General features: G+C 45.8%; 4 protein-coding genes and 1 non-coding gene across 6 annotated transcripts; 2 read left to right on the top strand and 3 right to left on the bottom strand.

Moving 5' to 3' along the window:
* Nucleotides 1–855: 855 nt before the first annotated feature.
* On the bottom strand, nt 856–3,434 carry rps4x (ribosomal protein S4 X-linked). Its single transcript, XM_085906060.1, has 7 exons — nt 3,361–3,434; nt 2,556–2,633; nt 2,304–2,484; nt 2,079–2,176; nt 1,837–2,008; nt 1,600–1,757; nt 856–1,007 (listed from the first exon to the last, which is right to left on the bottom strand). Exons 1-7 carry the CDS (start codon nt 3,361–3,363, stop codon nt 906–908), a joined length of 792 nt encoding a protein of 263 aa, XP_085762186.1. The 5' UTR covers nt 3,364–3,434; the 3' UTR covers nt 856–905.
* LOC147060395 (small nucleolar RNA SNORD61) lies at nt 1,481–1,550 on the bottom strand. Its single transcript, XR_015065583.1, has one exon. It is a non-coding gene; the product is annotated as a small nucleolar RNA SNORD61 (small nucleolar RNA).
* Nucleotides 3,435–4,221: 787 nt separating the features above from the next.
* Nucleotides 4,222–7,932, bottom strand: cited1 (Cbp/p300 interacting transactivator with ED-rich tail 1). Of its 2 annotated transcripts, XM_085906068.1 has the most exons (3): nt 7,642–7,932; nt 6,696–6,780; nt 4,222–5,542 (listed from the first exon to the last, which is right to left on the bottom strand). In XM_085906068.1, exon 3 carries the CDS (start codon nt 5,514–5,516, stop codon nt 5,040–5,042), a length of 477 nt encoding a protein of 158 aa, XP_085762194.1. In that variant the 5' UTR covers nt 5,517–5,542; nt 6,696–6,780; nt 7,642–7,932; the 3' UTR covers nt 4,222–5,039. The 2 variants fall into 2 exon arrangements, with proteins under 2 accessions (XP_085762194.1, XP_085762195.1); XM_085906069.1 differs by lacking the exons at nt 6,696–6,780; nt 7,642–7,932 and adding an exon at nt 6,084–6,158.
* Nucleotides 7,933–10,751: 2,819 nt separating this feature from the next.
* znf16l (zinc finger protein 16 like) lies at nt 10,752–12,984 on the top strand. The gene is made up of 3 exons (XM_085906052.1): nt 10,752–11,589; nt 11,732–11,881; nt 11,960–12,984. Exons 1-3 carry the CDS (start codon nt 10,872–10,874, stop codon nt 12,589–12,591), a joined length of 1,500 nt encoding a protein of 499 aa, XP_085762178.1. The 5' UTR covers nt 10,752–10,871; the 3' UTR covers nt 12,592–12,984.
* A 4,873-nt stretch (nt 12,985–17,857) lies between these two features.
* Nucleotides 17,858–18,958, top strand: sstr1b (somatostatin receptor 1b). The gene has a single exon (XM_085906056.1). It carries the CDS (start codon nt 17,858–17,860, stop codon nt 18,956–18,958), a length of 1,101 nt encoding a protein of 366 aa, XP_085762182.1.
* Nucleotides 18,959–19,198: the final 240 nt, after the last annotated feature.

The following is a 19,198-nucleotide window of genomic DNA, read 5'->3' on the forward strand; positions in this document are numbered from 1 at the left end:
GTGATGTGAGTTCAGTGTTAACATTCGCATATTTCTGCAGGAATCCCCCCCCCCCCATCCTTTCTTCAAAATCCCCACATCTGGTCATCAGTACAACCCCTTGGGCCCCCTTCAGCAACCCCTCCCAGGCATGAAATGGTCCACCTCAATGTTTTTGTTCCAGCGGCTCTGTTGTGCACAGAAGAGTCAAGAATTTCAAAATCAACATGCAATGGAAAGGCATGTTTTGAGTTGTAACCTACTGAGTTCTTGAATGAAGAACCCTGTTACTTTGATGGAGCTTCCAAAGCGGAGCCTCCCATGTTTGACAGGAACCTGGCAGCCTCAGCCAAAGGGGAAATCTACAACAATCCCCCTGAGGCATTTATGAGTCCATTTGGCAAAAAAAACACCCAAAAATCTATTAAGCTTTTTTTTTTTTGGGGGGGGGGGGGGGGAATTCGTTTAGCACAACTATGAGAACACTGCAAAATCCTACACGCAGTTTGTTCGGCAATGCTTGGGCCATTTTTTAACGATTGACAAGAGTTGTTCTCCTGCTTTAGCCATCCCACTTGCTCTCTGTGTTGCAATAGCAAAACGATTCAGTTCACATTAGTTGTCGTTTTTCAAGGACTTGCTTGAGAAGCAATAAACCCGTCTATTCAATATGCACACGATTGCAGGTGATGTTGAGGAGGTGGGGCTCCAAAAAGAAGCGCTTGCCACCCGCTGCAGTGGACATATGGCGCAGCGATGACTTGGAACATAGCGTGTGGAGAGTGAGAGAGGTAGAATGAGGCGGCTGTGTTGACTGAAAAAAAGATGCATGGGGTAGAAAGGGGGGCTAATTAAAAAAACAAGAATCCACAAATGTTTTGGATCTAACATTTTATTGTGAAAACCAGGTGTCGTGGCCGGCCATCTTAACTGCTGCTTTGCTTGGCAGCCAGCCTCTTGTCTCTCTCCTCGGCAATGGTCAGGCGGATTCCCTTCCCTCTGGGCAAGGACACCCACGGCTTGTTGCCCTGGAGACCAGCAATATTTTCAGTGTTCAAATGACGTACGTGCATCAAAACGCCATATCACAGTTTGTTGGCCACTTCGCCTTTTTTGGATTTTTAATCAATCGTTTTCGGTCTTCCGTGAAGGTTCCCCGACTAACGTCAAATAAGCTGAAAATGTTGTGTAATGCTCAACTTGTGTTTTAAGTAGCAGGAAAATGAAGCTTTTCAATTTCCATAACATAATGCTAATTTAAGTTAACCTATCTAGAGTGTTTTACCTTGGATATTGGCATTAAGCTAGTGAATTGATGCCATTTATTTGAACATTAAAAAACTGGCCAACACTCACTTTGCTTCTTCGTAAGCCTATGGAGCAAGGAAGCGGCCACAGTGAAGTAAAAATACTTTGATAAACACAATCAGATGCAAGCCCATTCAAATGCAACGTTCTAGAAAGCATTGCCAATGATAAACGAGCTTTGAGGGTATTTGTGGAGCTCAGAACTTCTTAGAGGATTGAACAATGATTTTTCATTACTGTCAAAACACAAAAGTCATCATCGCTCCACGTGACAAGTGTAAATCGACGTTTGGGGCGCTGCCATGACCTCACCTTGCCAATGACAAAAATGTTGGACAGCCTGGTGGCAAAGCTGTTGCCAGTGCTGTCCTTGACGTGCACCACGTCAAAGGAGCCGGGGTGGCGCTCTCTGTTGGTGATGATGCCAATCCTGCCCAAGTTAGCACCTCCGGTCACCATGCACATGTTACCTATGGAAGGGAACAGGGCAAAACCTTGTGAGCTGACCATCCACCGTATTGTCTGAATGCCACAAGTGCCCGAACCTACCGGTTTCAAACTTGATGAATTCGGTGATCTTGCCAGATTCCAGATCAATGCGCACCGTGTCGTTAGCCTTAATGAGGGGATCGGGGTAACGGATGGTACGAGCGTCGTGGGTGACCAGGTGGGGGATGCCCTTGGTGCGGACCAGGATCTTCCTCACCTTGCACAGCTTGTACTGCGGCAGCGATAGCGTCACAAAGAGGAGGAGGCAGCTGGTCAGACAGACACATCACGTGTCTTCTTACCTTGGCCTCCTCGGCGGTGATGCGGTGCACAGTGAAACGGCCCTTCACGTCGTAAATCAGACGGAAGTGCTCGCCCGTTTTTTCGATGCTGATCACATCTGACGTTGAGAAAAAAGAGTGAAAGTTGGGATGAACTTCACAGACTCTGTACAGACAGGAAAACATTCTGAATTTCAGAATGTGATGGCGGGCTGGCGGCTTCTGAAGGCTGCCCACCGGACTCACCCATGAATCCAGTCGGGTAGGTGATATCAGTGCGGACCTTGCCGTCAATCTTAATGAACCTCTGCATGCAGATTTTCTTCACCTCATCCCCGGTCAGGGCGTACTTGAGGCGGTTCCTCAGGAAGATAATGAGAGGCAGGCACTCCCTCAGCTTGTGTGGACCGGTGGAGGGACGTGGAGCCTAAAAGACAAATCACACTCACAGAAACCACACCAAAGCATACGTTACTGTCAGGGGAGGATACTACTTACAAATACTCCAGTGAGCTTGTCGAGCATCCAGTGCTTCGGCGCCGCAACGCGCTTCAGGTGCTTCTTCGGTCCTCTGGCCTAGGCAATGGCAATGACGGTGAACAAAAACAATCCAGAACTATTGCGCGCAATGGCTTCTTATTGCCACTCAACTCTTTGCCAATGTACACGTTTAGCTACTTTGGTCATCCACAATGAGCTGTTACAATATAAAAAGGATTTCAAATCGTAGATCGATCATTTAACTCTGATTGTAGTGGGGTACTTGGTAATTAATGTGCAAAATGTTGCCATTGCATGATTGATATTGTAAATGACGACGTCGTAAATTAACACGGAATTCAAACATTAGCAGCCTCAAGTTATTGAAATAGTTTTTAACATTGAGACGCGTGGTTACACGCGCCCGATCCAAATCGCATAGCGGGTAGCGAGCCCAGCTGCGGCCTGGACCGGTTTACGAATGCGTTCATGTGAACGACAAAACAATGGCCAATAATCACACTACACTGACTTAGTATACTGCAAAATAAACACATAGGCATCATTAAAAAATCGCGGTGGAGTGAATCCGCTGTCGCTTTTCTGACTAGCATAGCAACAGTGAGGCTAACGCTCCGAACAGACGTCTCCCCAAAGCTAAAAACCCACATCGATGGACTCGTATTTTATCTGCAATATAGACGCTAACAATATTGTAAGATGTCATATTTTGAACTCATTTAATAATGTTTGTTGAAATGCAGAGCGTTAAAGTGATGTTTGACGATGATTTGAGAAAAGAACAACACAGATATGAACCCACCATGTTGAGGTCTGCGGGGGAAAGGACCAGCTCACTTCCGGTATGAAGTCATAAACCGCATACGGAACACTCGGAGGCTCAAAATGCTTACAGTCGAATGATTGCTGTAGTCATTGCAATTCAGCTTAAAATAATTAATCTAACCTTTACTTAAATTATATGTAAAAAAATATTAAATATGTGGATATGTTATGTTTGTAATTTTTGGCAACTTTCAAGATGAACAACATTTCACCGGTGTGTGCGACCCTCTTGAAATTTATTTTTATTTGTATTGATTCGTGCGTCACTGACGGATTATGTTAGATTTGCAATATGACGTTGGAGGTGCAGAAACCCGTTGTATAGATATAGTATATGGAAATTACAAATAATTTAGAGACCAAGGAATTTTTTCCTACACCCTCCAGTTTTCACCGCGTGAATTTTGCCGAAGGGCGACTTAATTTCTTTATTTTATTCATCTTAAATGTTTTATTATTCGCTGTTAGAAGAAACAAATAAAGTCATCATTAAACACAAAGCCATAAATATTATGAGTAGTAGTACACTCATGAAAATTATAGAAGATAACACTAGATGGCGGCCTCTATTCACATTTTGAAGTCAGGTAAACGTCCAATTTACCCGTGAGCTGTTAAACATCCAAATTATAGACGATACCAGATTTGGAGGATAGTTTATTATGACAGTAATCTGACTTTTTAGTATGTCTGCAAAAAAAACGATGCAATATAATGATGTCATCCTTAAGAATTGTTTGATGAATTGAAAGGCAATCATACAGTCACAACCGTTCTGATTTAAAATAAAAAATAAATAAATAAAATTAAAAATAAGCAGCAGGCTGACTTCCGAGGGTGACAATGAATTAGATTTAATAACAATGGCTCAGTGGGATGAATGCAGTGACACAGAGCAACAGCAAAACAGAGGGATACCCAGACCTAGACGGCCGCTGACCCACTTTGGTGACCCAATCGCGCGCATCTACCTTACTGACAATTAACGACGCGTCACGCCAAGGTAGTCACACACAGACTCCCGTTGTTTTTCCAGTCCGGACGGACATCGGCTGCTGTTCAACGTTCTGCTCCCGCTCGATTCCAACATGAAAAGAAAGGCGAGTGCATAGAGATAAGCACTTGTCAGACAATTACTTTCCTTGTGAGGCCGGAGAAAGAAAGCGAGCGAAAGAGGAGGCTTTTTTTTTTTTCCCCACCGTGAGAGCACAGTGCAATATTGTTCATTGAGAAAAGAGCAAGCATACTGTGGCTCATCATAAAGTCCGGCCGGCATCCCACTTTTATGTTGCTGCGAGGAGAACAGCAGAAACAGGTGCGTCTTTGTGTGTCCGTCCATCAGCTTCTTCTCATTAAGCCACCACCGTGGAGGAAATAGGAGACAGCAATGGCTCCTTGTCTCTTCTCCTTCAGGTTTTCTTATCCTACCAAATACTACAGCCGCTAACCCAACGGGAGCCTTGGTTTTACCAAAACGACAGGAGATTTCATCATAATATGACACATGCGTTCTCATCATATAAGTGAGGTAAAGACATTCAGAAAATACTTAAGGTGATGATTGAAAGTGGTCTTGTTTTCTACCGTGCTACTTTAGATGTGTTTGATGAGACCATTTTCATAAATGGTGTCAAAATGAAGCTTGAAGATTGTTGCTCAGCAGCCTGCCACCACATCTGACACAAAGTCAAACTCGTTTTGGCCCAGCCAGAGTTCAGGCAAGTCATTGGCTCGGTCCAGTCCGAGCTCCACCACCAGCGACGTGAGGACCTCCTCGTCCACGAGGTCGAAGTCCAAGACTTCGCTCGGACCGGCGTCCTGCGTCCCTGCGCCCACCCCCGCTGCACCGAGGCCCCCGGAGGGCCCCAGAATCTGGTTTCCGGCTCGAAATCCCCTTTGGACCGCACCGGGCATCGGATGTCCCGTTGAGGAGCCCGCCAGGTTCTGGTAGTGTGAGTTGAGCTTCTGCAGCTGCATGCTGGCGATGAGGTGCGGCCCCGTCTGAAGGCAGAAAGGCTGCGGCTTGGGGGACGACGGGACGGCGCCCGGGGATGGAGAAAAAGGCCCCGCTGAGGTCTTGGAGGACGGGTAGAGGGAGTTGAGAGGACAGGAGGAAGAGGAAAGGTCCTTCATGGCACCACCAGTAAATAGGTCATCACCTGCACCGAATGAAACATCCCGTTTTTTTAATTCTTTTAAGTTAATTAGTTTCAGTTCACTTATATGCTGATATAAGTCAAAGGAAGAATTCATTTGTTCTCATCTCTCATGAGTCATTCAAGGCCTTTCTGTCTGCACGCTCTCGTGACCCCTGGGCGACCGGTGAGGAAATTTAAGTCAGAGCCGCCTGGGGACGCGCCGGGTACGGTGCCCGGCGGGACCACATGACTCGCGCGAGTAAGACTCCAGCGCGCGTTTGTGTGCGGATTTGCTTGAAGTCTGCTTTTCCTCATGATCTATTGAGCGGCAAATGAACCTTGAAAAGCTGCCGGCGACGAGCGAGCTGACGGAACGCTCGTAGCGAGTCTGTGTGGGAGAACAACAGCCTGTTTGATTGGGTCACATGGCTGGATAAATACCAGAGATGACAAAAAAAGTACTCTCATATAAATAGAAGTGCATATAGGTTTACATAAGATATACACATCTCAGAAGATGTACGGGAAGAAAAGATTCATGTTAATTCATCAAGAAGTCAACCTTTCAATTTCTCAGTGTGGTTGTTGATCGATCATCTGCGGACTCTGAAAAAAAGACTTTAAAATAGATATTTTCATTCCATTTGAATGGAACTGAAACAATTTAAAAAAAAAAAAAGTCAAATGTGTTCAAAATAACAAAATGGACTCCAGTTGCCTCTGTCCAACCTTTGTGGCTCACCATGACAATCAACATGGACGCTCTTTGGACACGTTATGGAAAAAGTAATGAGCCCCCCCCCCCCGGGGCCCCCGCCTCCGTTGCTATTGTACGTGGGAAACCTAATTGAAAAAGGCAGGCACGCAGCTGCACTCGACTGATAGAGTTAACACACACAATGACACCAAACAGCTGTCGGTGGCAGCTCGCCGCATGTGTGTGTGTGTGTGTGTGTGTGTATTTATCAACTGATTAGTGTCACAACCAGGCTGCGCCCGACTGTACACAGCACAAAAAAACGATGAACTCTATTTTTTTTTTGTTGCATGTGAGCTGAAACCGTCCGACTTTGCTCGGCAAGGTAACTTTTGGACAACTTGACCAAACATTGAAAACTACAGCCGCAGGTTGTACACGTCAAGAATTTTCAGTGTGAAGCAAATCATCACAAACCTCTTTGTGTGTGCTGGAGCGATTCCTCGATGGGCTTTCACTTTGTGTTGCTTGCCTTTTCTTGTTCCTCCCTCACGTCTCAAAGCTGCACATACAAAAATGGAATCTTTATATATTTTTTTGGTACTACAAAAAATGTCATAGCAGTCAGAAGAATTCAATTCACCTACTCGAAGGCAGAAATGGATTCATCTGTTGCTATAATCACTGTGGATTATTTTACAAAAAGTACTTTTCATGAAAATGTTTTAGGCGGTATGATTTTTTTTTGTTTGTTTGTTAGAAGTCAAAAAGTAGAAGCGTATTGGTGTTTTGTGAGTGATGCCAGGATCTCAGCTTCTTTTTAAAAACAGGACGACAAAGACGTTTTTGAGTCAGGAAGGATGCCGGGTGACGCCGCCGGAGACACAATATCTTGTTTTCCGGTGGACTTCCACCACTTTGCTTGGGCTTCCAAAGTGTCGATGAAGTGGCTACAGCACGAGGTCTCGGCCAATCAGGCCGTGACAATTCCTGGCAGTGATTGTTCGCTTTGCAAATAACTGATGGATGACTGATTATTGGACTCTGAAGCACAGTTACTGTTTGGAGCAATTCTAGGGGCCAGAATGTTAAAAAGGCCTGCTCCTAAATGTGCCATCCTTTTAATGATTCTTTTGCAAACAACAAGCCATGTTGCCATCATTGCCATCTGTTGTTTGAACTTTGATGCAATTCTGAGGCGTGACGTGATGTCTCATGTTAGGATGAACTCGTGTCTCTTTGTTCATGTGTGTTGTCATTTTTTCCAACGTGAAACAGAAGCCACACGCAAGGTGTCGCTAGTAAACAATTGACCTCAATTCAAGAATTATGTCAACACTCACTGACGGCAGCCATGCAACAAACTTGGCACAACTCGTGCATACGTTGCTTAAACAACAAGTGACTAGAAGAAATTACTCACCTTGCAGTGGACGGCCAGTCACGCTTCCAAGAAGATCACATTTGAAAGTGAGCAACTCAAATGGAGGGGGAAAGACATACTCAATTGTAACGCGCACAAAGTCGCTGTCAGCTCCTCAATGCTGTACACAATACAAGTGCAGTGAAGGCGCCGCCTCGTTGCTCTCTTCGCACTAGCGCTGTGTGAAAGTGAGTCAATGAGCGTGCGTGTTGTGGGAAAACAAGGGGCTGGATCTCCCTTTTGGGATCAGGATCAGGATCTGGATGGAAGGGGGGTGACAATGAGTGTGCGAGAGAGAAAGAGAGCACATTATCTCCTGATGTCACAAGATGGACATAAAGTGATAAAGGTGCCTGACATTTCTAAAGAAATACATTTAGCTCCGGGCAACAAAAAAAAAAAAAGCAAGAACTTCATCATGAAGACAGTCAAAGTCCTAAAAAAGCTATAAACAAGTCATTGTCAGTGTGTCGATGTGGCGATTGCGTAAATGTAAGATAGAGCCAAATATATCATAAAACATGAGCCAAGAAACAAAATTAGTATGGATTCTGAGGCCTAACGCTTGTGAACGTAATGCTAAAGTGAGTTGAGGAGTTTCTTTTAAACAAAAGTAGTGTTTTGCCGCCAGCGTTTGCCATTTATAGCCAATTATAAACCATTTTCTGGGAATGTTTTTTTTAAGAGAGAGAGAGAGGGCGGGGACACTATAGTTTCAATGACCCAATTTCTAAAGCACATTCAAACATGAGAACGTTGGGTAGAAAGCACCAAAAACCTTTCAATTTCTTCTCCTGGAAGCCACGCGCCAATGTTTTCCCTCCAAACCTCTTTTGCAGCACTGAAAACTGAAAGCCTGCCATCCATATTGTCTTCATTAGTGAGTGTGGACGTCTCCTAGAGCACATTCTTCAGATTCCCTGAAAAAAAAGGAGCATGAGTGAGAGACAGAGAGTCAGTCAGTGAAGTGAGAGGTGCACACATGGACATAACGCAAAAGAGAATGGCATAGACGTCACGAACACACTCATAGATGATTAATTGCTCTGCTGCAGTCAAAGAGGATGTCAGTTTTTCTGGCTATTGTGAAGCTGTCAACGTTGTCCTGCATGTGTACTTTTTGTGTTTTTTTTTGTTTTGTTTTTAGAATATGGCCTCAAACTGAGTTTAACAGCGCCCCCTAGTATGAACCAATTTGCCCTGGCCACTGTATTTATATTAGAAAAATATAGATTAAAAAAAAAAAAAAAAGGATCGGGCGAGACTGTCTGTTAGCCACGCCCACCCCCACCAGTTAGCCACACCCACCTTTTAAAGGCTTTGTTGACAAAAACTCATTGTAAGATGTCTGGCTTCACAAATTCTGCCTCAGTTTGTTTGTTTGGCTGTTGGGATGCCACAAAGACAAAAACGAGGGTTTCACATCCTGCTTGCTGTGATTTAATTAGAACAAGAACAAAGTGAGAACATCCAGGACCAGTTTCCTGCGTGGATTACGAAACACTGTCATTTATTGATATGGCTGAAGCCAATTGGCAATAGCGGGGGCCAGCTGACTCTATTTTATTTTACAATCCCAACATTGTTACAGACACAACATGGCATTTTTACTTGGCCGTCGTAATTGAAGACACATCTTCACTATTTTGAGGGTGCGACTCGCCACCTAGGGCGGGAAGGGTCAGCAGACAGGAAAGGAGGAAGTGAGAAGGAAAGAGGTGGGATCCTTCCCTTTTTCCCATTGTCCCTCCCTTTCCCGTCAGACTGAGTGGGTTACTTCGTATCATTTCCACTCAGCATATATATTTTCTTCCAAGAAACATTTTCAAAAATGACAAGATTTGAACTTTTGGAAACACATTTGTTGTACATTCCAAAGCAAGATGGCATTACGTGAAGAAATCTATTCCCGATTGTTTATGAGAGATTTTATTGCGAAATAGAATCGTGTACTCATGTCGCCACTGGCCACAAAGCGAGTTCAGTTCTCTGAGTTCAGTTTTGCTTGGTCATCTTGGGTAATTGGGAGTTCTTGTACGTAAATGTACAAAGATTTTATTGTTATTATTACTCTAGTCTTGTGTGCAAATAAAGAGCCGAGGGGAGTGAAGTGCATTGAAGAAAGCGAGGGCAACACGCACATGACACGCAAAGAATGTGGAAAGAGCAAAAGAAAAAGAGGCTAGTTTGTGTTCAAGTAAAATGGCTTCATTGTGTCCAATAATTAGCTGTCAGCCTGCCATCATCTGGCTGGGAGAGTCTGGCACAGAGTGCTCACAACACACGCACACGGAATTGTTTGGATTGTTTCGGCCACTAGAGGGCAACATGCACGTTACAGCTGACTATTTGCGAATGGGAGTGGTGCAGAGCAAAATATAAGCACCTGCTCCGGAGTTGTGTGGTCGGATATCAAGATACTTTCTCAATTTAAAAAAAAATAAATAAAGATTTTTCACATTTGTACATGGTTTTAAAACCCATTATTGAACTATCTTTTTCCAAAACTATTTTTATCATCATGATTCATGTACCTTGTCATTTATGTAAGTATTTTCCTTTGAAATGTATTACATTCATTTAATTCTGCAGCCTCCTTTAATCCTTTTGTTCCTGTTGAGTTAAATCAGACACACCCTGTTTCTTATCTTCTTATCCTGGAAGTTGCAGTTGTTTCAATCCACCGCCTTGCGCAAAAGGACGCCTCGATTGGCAGGACGTGCGGAATCAATCAATCAATCAATCAATCAATCAATCAATCAATCAATCAATCAATCAATCAATCAATCCAGAAAGTCGGGCGTCCATGTGTTCTCACTCATTTATTCTTTGTGATAACAAATAGGTTTTGATATTGAGGTGCGCTTAAGGATTGTTACAATTTTATCTATCTTTATGAATTGTTTCATCAAACTATACATACAAGCAATACAAAATACGACTATTTGGCGTCCAAATGACAACTCCTGGAACCGTGAAAACTGTTTGTCGGGTCTCAAGTCACATTAGGGCGTTTTACCAGCCTCTTACGCAAAACAAGAAAATTGCTGCTTTCAAAATAATACATATTTGACTCTAGCTTTTATTTTGAAAGGAAATGCCTCCGAATCCGGTTTGCTATCCACACTAGCTTCACGAGGCACTTCGGAAAATACACCCAGTGCAGCAGCAAAACATTAGCTTAGCTCACCGGCTAGCTTCAAGTGCGTTGGTCTTTTGATAAATCATCTATGAGTCGCAAAAGAAATCAGACTTATTCAGGCACTCACCTGTCCCCCGAATTACAAGGAGCATTCATGGAAACTCCTGGGTCGACGTGCCGTCCCGACGGCGATTTCTTGAATCTGGAGTCCGACGAAGAGCTTCTGTGCTCGGTGAGCTCGGTCAGCGAACACCTGGGCAGGAACATCAGCGCCGCTCTGGACGCCGCCATGGCCGAGATACGCCACATTCTCGGCATCCGGATACGGGCGCTCAAGATGGAGCTGAGGGACAAAACCGACGAGATTGCGCTGTTGAAAGCGAAGCTTAGCAACGTTAATAAAGATGCCAAGGAGGCTTCGGAAGATCCTCCTGATGCTACGGAGGCTCCAGACGCTGCAGAGGCTTCCGATGCCGCCGCCTTCAGAAACTCCAAGATAATCAGCGTGGATCCAAAAAGAGAGAAAAAGTCCCTTCTGCCCGGGGTGAAGAAAGAAAACATTGACGCCATTTGCAACTACTTGATGAAAGACAAGAACTCGAGGGGGGCTACGGAGATGGACGGAGGCGACCAGAGCAGCCAGGAGGAGGATCAGCATCCTCTCCAGCTGTGGCCGGATGGCGGGATAAGCGTCTCCGGGCCTCCTGGACACGCAGATGACATCTTCAACATGCTGCCGTCCAGCAGCCGACGCGTGTATGACTACGAGTGGATTGCGCCCATGGAGTACTCGTCAGACCTAAAGGGTAAAATGGATTCACCTCAAATGCTGTATATTCTAGAAGAGTTTTTTTCCCCCCTACTAAAACCTTGTAGCATGGCGGTCCCATGTCCTATGCTGCCATCTTGTGTCATCTTTAGACAAACAGTCATGAGTTGTCATTGCAGTCGGGAAGCAGCCGGGGTGCGACAATGAGGAGGAGGACGAAGGCTCTTCGGAACAGACTTCGTCTCGTTTCCCGCACGTCCAACCCGCCGGTTTCTCTGCTGTGTCCGATTCCCCCGGTGAGGGTGGCACACATCCACTCCCTGAGGCAGGTGGGTCACGTCTCATTATTTGTAAATCATAGACCAAAAAAAAAAAGTATCCCATCAAGTATTTGTTTGTGTTTCCAGGCCAGCAGTTCCCCAACCACACCTTCATCTGCTCTTTGTGCGGAACCTTCTGCCCCGATTCTGCATTCCTGGAGGAACACGTTAAACTCATCCACCCGGACACCGCTGGCGCTCAAGCTCTGCAAGGCCCACAGACCACCGCAGGAGACAAAGGACAGGCAGCGGACGACGGGGAAGAAGGACCTGTCAAAAAGGAGGTCCCGCTCAAAGGCAGGTACGAGTGCGACGACTGCGGTCGTCATTTTAACTACCTGGGCAACCTACGGCAGCACCAGCGTATCCACACCGGAGAAAAGCCCTTTGTATGCCCGGACTGCGGGGAGCGCTTCCGCCACGCCGCCCGCCTCAAGAGCCACAGGCTGGTGCACAGCGGTGACCAGAGCCCCTTCCCGTGCCTCCAGTGTGGCAAAGGCTTCTCCGTCCTCTCCGGCCTCAAGAGACACCAGCGGGTGCACACCGGAGAGAGCCCATACGCGTGCCCCCAGTGCGGCAGGCGCTTCAAGGAGCTGGGCAACCTGTACACCCACCAGAGGATTCACAGCGGCGCCACGCCGTACTGCTGCCAACAGTGCGGACGTAGCTTCCGCCACCTGGGCACTTACAAGAGTCACCGGTGCGCACCCCCGCAGTGACCTGAGTCGGCAGACCGCATCAGTGTTGACTTTGCGTCAAGTCCGCCCCGCAGACAACTGACAATTGGCGTTATCCCGGCGGTCTGCTCACGCGATACGTTTTCCGATGACATGGCGCGGCACGGCGGACGTTCCTCCGCTGATGCTTTGCGTGCAAATATCGAGTCGTGTATATAACCCGCGTTGTGTGCTGTTGCACACTATGGAGCGCGCATTTTAGGTTTCAAAAGAATTGAAGTCAAAGCTAACCACTGACAATCCTTTTTTTTCAAGAAATAAATAAATACAACCTATTAACAATATCGATGGGTTTTTCTTTGCGTTTTTATGATGTCGACTGAGTGCGCTGCCTGTGCCTACCAACCCATCTGCAGAATAAAGTTGGCATTTTCAAATGCATACGAAAAAAGTATTGCTTTTTGTGTGTCTCTCTCTCTCACACACACACACACACACACACACACACACACACACACACACACACACACACACACACGCGACAGACACCATCAGCGACTCCCTCACGAAGAAATGTGAATTTCTTCCCCTGCCAAAGTTGGACTTCAAGATCCCACGCTGAAGATTATTGGGGAAAATGTGACTTCTCTTTAAATCTGTGATCAATTCTTGACCAAATACAACTTTATTCTCCTAACTGCAAAAAAATATCATTGCAAATTTACAAAAGAATAAAAACATTGCGATAGTATTTTTTTCTTACAAATATGTTTAACTCCTGACATGATTTTTTTTTTTTTTAATATCACTTTTTGATTTTTCTTTTATCAGGAAAATGCTTTTCAATCCTAAAAATATGCCTTTTTTCCTGACATGAGTTTTTCTTTTTAATACGACTATTTTTTTCTGGAAAATGCTTTTTAATTCTGTGTTTAATTGTGATCATGATTATGATGAGTAAATTCTTCCGCGGACCGTGACGGTCTGTGAGCTCCTCGAGTCCAGGCCCTGGACCAAGCTGTGGCTCATAGGGAAAGAGGCCACACTGTGACCTATTTGCCTACGATGCCTTTGCCTATGTGACTTTGAAGTAATTACTCAAAGGTTGGGGGACCTTTAATAATGTACACAAATGCTTTCTGAAAGGCTTTGGTAAGGCAAGACATTTAGCCACAGATGCTTTCAGCCATATTGAAATGAGACAGAAAAGACGTAAGAAAAATGAAAAGATTGAACTCGACCGGGCTGTTCCGTTCACATCCCAAAATGTTGTAAAGCACAAATACTCAGTCATTTGCCATCCAAGGCAGCGAGCTGTCACTCGAGCGTAAGGCGGCCGGCCGGTTCTCCAAAGTTCTTTGGATTGTGTTCTTAACAGTGGTGTGCAAAGGTTTGGGCAGCATGGCTTTTCATATGTTCCTTTATAAATGACTGGTTATTGGGATCAGCAATTTCACTTCAATGTTTCCGACAAAAAGAGTGAACTGGAGTTGACGTGATTGATTGAAAGATTACCTCATGCAAAATTAGGCCGCTGCCTAAAGTTGGGCACCCCAAGAGAAAAATGTCGATTTAGTAGATGGTCCTTTTGCAGAAATAACATGACACTTGACCTAAAGAGCGTCACTATGTTCCTCACTCACAGTGAGAGCTGGAATGTCTGCGCAAGTTTGTTTGTTTTTTCTATCCTTGCCCTAAACCACAACGGTGAACAATCCTTGTTTTCAGGTGGCTTGCCAGTTGTTTGGAGGCTCCCATGTTGCCGCTCTGAATTCATATATTTGGCCAAAAGACAGGCGGGATTTTTATATCAAACTTTCTTGCATGCACTTTTCAATCAAATTGAAGAGACCTTTTTTTTTTTATTGCCATAAGAAAACTTTTTCGCATGCACTTTTCAATCAAATTAAGGGTCTCTTTCTTTTTCATGGGATTTCTGGATCCAACTTTCCTGCATGCACTTATCAATTCAATTGAGACCTTTTTTGTTGTTGCCAAAACACAGCTGAGATTGCTGTAGCAAACTTTCTTGCATTTTTTTTCTCTTTTGCCAAAAGGTGAGATTTTTCTATCAAACTTTCTTGCATGGGATTTCTGTATGCACTTTTCAATCAAATTGAAGAGACTTTTTTTCCTTTTTGCCAAAAGACAGGTGGGATTTTTGCATCAAACTTTCTTGCATGCACTTTCCAATCAAATGAAGACTTTTTGGGTTTGTTTTCCGCCTGCTCCACATATCCTATATATGTTTCAGCCACTCACTCACTCACTCACTCACTCACTCACTCACTCACTCACTCACTCACTCACTCACTCACTCACTCACTCACTCCACTCACTCACTCACTCACTCACTCACTCACTCACTCACTCACTCACTCACTCACTCCACTCACTCACTCACTCACTCACTCACTCACTCACTCACTCACTCACTCACTCACTCACTCACTCACTCACTCACTCACTCACTCACTCACTCACTGACGATGGCAAGTCGCTGCTTTGCTTCCCCTGGCCCACCGCTAGAGGGCGGAGCACACTGACGCTGGCTTTGTTCTTAAATTCTCAAAGCCACCATTCATTCCCCCGGCCGTCTGCGTGTGCTACGTTGTGTTTTCTTTGAAATGTATCTCGAGAAGTATCTCAAATGATTGCTTTTGTACATTGAACGTAACAGTTGTCATTCCCATACCTGAAAATTGGCGCCCCTTTTTGACAACAGAGTGCGAGCGAGATCTTCGGTTTAGGCAAATGGACCGAAGAGTCTTATCAAAACAAAACAGGCTTTATGGCCGCCCGCATCGCCTGTAATGTAACTTGGGATTTGCCAGATGGTATCAAGAGAAATCTCGTGATAACTGGGAGTACGTACTTGAGATCTTCCAACAACACAGGGCTGCTCGTTTCCCCCTACCAATGTTCGCTTATGTCCATCATTTGAATGAAGGGATCTCTCTCCCTCTTTTTTTTTGTTTTTTTTTGTTGCCACGATCCAATTTCTACCAGCAGGCCATTCGTGCTGTTCAGTCTCCAAGATTTAACATTGAGCTGCCAAAGGTCACCTCAGGGCCAAAGAAGTCCCGGCGACCCAAAGTCGGGATTTTTCAGCTTCAAAGTGAGCACGGAATAGTTTGGTGCGTGGTCATAGAAGCGTTTGGCTTTGCAATCTGAAGCTATCTTCTATACTGCTTGTTCCCACGCGGATAGCGGGCGTGCTGGAGCAGTCATTGGGCAGTAGGTGGGGCACACCCTGAACCGGTTGCCAGCCAATCGTAGGGCACACAGTGACCAACAACCATCCACACTCACACCTTGGAGCACAAAGTGGAGCAGCGGACATTGACACCTTCAGCACCTCAAGTGCAAAGCCCTCCAACGTGACATTGAAATGCAAGCCAGAGAAAACATGTTCTTGACAACAAATGGCTGTGAAAAGACCATTTTACACATGAGGAAACTTCATCATCCTTGAGAAGAAAAAAAAAAAGCACAGCAGCGTGAGGGTCATGCATTCAAGTCAATTAAAGCACAACATTACCAAAGAGATGCCAAGAATCAGGAGCATTTTGGATCTGGCGAGCTCAACATTCGTAAACGCTGAAGTGGCGCTTAAGATTCAAGATCAACAATAAAATCTGGCAAATGTCACCTGACCAAACCCAGGATAGAGTTGAGCCCAATCGGTCGTTACCAGAGCCCTGCGATGTCAGCCGACAAGCAAGTGACAAGGTGACCACCCAGAAATGGCTCATAATGGGTGAGTTTTATTTTCTTAGTATTCTACAAATGCAGTTTTAATCAGAATAGTGAGTTGTGGAGTAGTGGGTCGCACACAACAAATGATTGTCTATAAACATTTTTGACTTGACCTCAACTACAATGTAAATATTATTTAATACAAATGAAACACTAAGCGCGTCCATTAGCTAATGACGCATCATTTCATGCAACAGGCAGAGGTGGAGTCATGAAACACTGGAATATATGGAGGATGGGAGACTGAGATGGCATGCTAAATAAACCAGGGGGGGGAGAGAGAGAGAGAGAGAGAGAGAGAGAGAGAGAGAGAGAGAGAGAGAGAGAGAGAGAGAGAGAGAGAGAGAGAGAGGAGAGGCGGCATGAAGCGGTCGGATGCGACTGACACACTCAGAGGACGAAGCAGTGTGTCAAAGGGTGCGACTCGTGGACCGGTGGAAGCATCGCAGTGACCAGAAAAGCCGGGAGGAGATGAAATACCGCGCAGGAGAGAGCAAACTCACAAGCCGATCTTGAAAGCCGTGAGCGAGATTTTTCCATGCGTTCAGAAGATTGCTGTGCGCTTTGCTCGGTGGGGGTTGCGCAAGTGACAAATGAAATGTAAGGTAGGATGAGTGGATAAGAAGCTAGGACAGGTGGAGAGTGGGACAGGTGAGTAAGGACAGATGGGCTGAGAAATGTAAGGTTGGACAGATGACGTAGGACAAGACCATATTCTAGAAGTGACAAGGTAGGACGAGATGCTCGGACGGGTGGGCAAGATGCTAAAAATTACAGCACTAACATCTTTGACAAACCAGCTGTCCAAATAGACACTACCATGATTGTGTTCATTGAAAAATTGTTGGACAGAGGTACTAGGGGTGGGGGGGGGCACTGCGGATCCTAAAATCTGCAGGTACCAGGACAGCTATGTGATTTTTAGGTAATTCCAGATTTTTAGAGTTTGTTTTAAATTGTTTTAACTTGTAAAAAATATCTTTTAGATTGTTATGTGAAGACCCTGATAGCCCCCCCCCCCCCAAGAAAAAAATATCCTAGCTCCGCCAGTGGTCAGAGGAACAGAATATTTACTGCATCTTCCAATTAGTTCCATGACAGGGACTGGCGTGAAGGCATTAATCCCACATCAATGCACTCAATTGAATTGAGGATGCATTCGACGGAAGATAACTCAACCCCCCCCCCCCTCCCTCATCCTGAATGAGCTATGAGTGCTTTCATCCATCCCCCGTAATGGATGAGCTGTCCTGGCTACTAATTCTGTAGAAAAGGATAATGGAGACCCGCGTTGAAGCATATCTTTCTTTCTCGCCACCTCAAACGCATCATTTTTCCACTAATGCAACTTCAAAAGCATGTTTGGGTAAATTAAAGCAGGTCAAGGCAACTCGAAAGTCCCCTTGGCGCCGATAACAGAGATTTGAGATTTTCAATACACACACACAGAAACCTAATTGGCTATAAAGTAATTGCTAATCTTCCTTTCTTTTGTCTGTTCAGGAGGACTAGCGACGATAGCATTTGAGCCACCCCAAGGCTAGCGATCATGGATTTTAACGTGAGCGTTGCGATTGAGCCGACGGGCCCGGCGCCTAACGCGAGTGCCGACTATGAGGTCTACTACCCGGATCTAGACGCCAGTAAAATCATCATCCCGTCCATCTACGTCCTAGTGTGCTGCGTGGGCCTAACAGGCAACGCCATGGTCATATACGTTATTCTCAAGTACGCCAAAATGAAGACAGCTACCAACATTTACATCCTCAACTTGGCCATCGCCGACGAGCTGTTCATGCTGAGCGTGCCCTTCTTCGCCACCTCGGCCGCCGTACGTCACTGGCCCTTTGGCTCTCTCATGTGCAGACTTGTGCTGAGCGTGGACGGCATTAACATGTTCACGTCGATCTTCTGTCTCACTGTGTTGAGTGTGGATCGCTACGTGGCCGTGGTGCACCCCATCAAGGCGGCGCGTTACCGTCGCCCGACCGTGGCCAAACTGGTCAACGTTTGCATCTGGGGGTTGTCGCTGGTGGTCATCCTGCCCATCATCATCTTTGCCGACACCGTGCCGGCTGAGGACGGCGCCATGGACTGCAACTTTCTGTGGCCGGAGGAGTCCTGGTCTGAAGCTTTTGTGGTCTATACCTTTCTTCTGGGATTCCTGCTACCCGTGGGGGCCATATGTTTGTGCTACTGCTTGATGGTGGCCAGGATGCGAGCGGTGGGGCTAAAAGCCGGGTGGCTTCAACGGCGGAGCTCAGAGAAGAAGATCACCCGCATGGTGCTGCTGGTGGTGGCGGTCTTTGTCCTTTGTTGGATGCCCTTCTACGTTGTCCAGCTGGTCAGCGTCTTCCACCGGCCGCCGGACCCCACGGTCACCCAACTTTTTGTCATACTCAGCTACGCAAACAGCAGCGCCAACCCAATCCTCTACGGCTTTGTGTCAGATCACTTCCGTCGCTCTTTCCAGCGCATCGTGTGCTTCCGTTGGCTGGAGTCCGGCGTGGACGCCGAACAGGTAGACTACTGCGCTGTGGCGGTTAAGGGACAGGCCACCTGTGCCCAGCTGGATTTCCCCAAAGACTTAACAGCCTCCGATATGGTGTTTCGTAACGGAACGTATACGTCGCGCACTACCGCCGTGTGAAGAAATTTCCCAAAAAAAAGCTTGGCGTGTATGGACACAAAATAAACTTAGCAGGAGAGCATCCGAGAACTGCTGGTCCATGTTCTTGACAGCGGTTCCGCATCACAGTATCCGGGTCAAACTCGTTGAGCGGCAAAAAGTGAAAATAAAACATCAAAACAACCATCAAAGCAAAATAGAAGAAAAAAAAATCACTCAGACGGTTGCTTAAAAGCTGTCACCTTGTCGGGGGGTCGAGGG

This window comes from Syngnathus leptorhynchus, chromosome 2 (genome assembly GCF_054491065.1).
Source record: "Syngnathus leptorhynchus isolate UIUO chromosome 2, UIUO_Slep, whole genome shotgun sequence".
NCBI lineage: Eukaryota > Metazoa > Chordata > Actinopteri > Syngnathiformes > Syngnathidae > Syngnathus > Syngnathus leptorhynchus.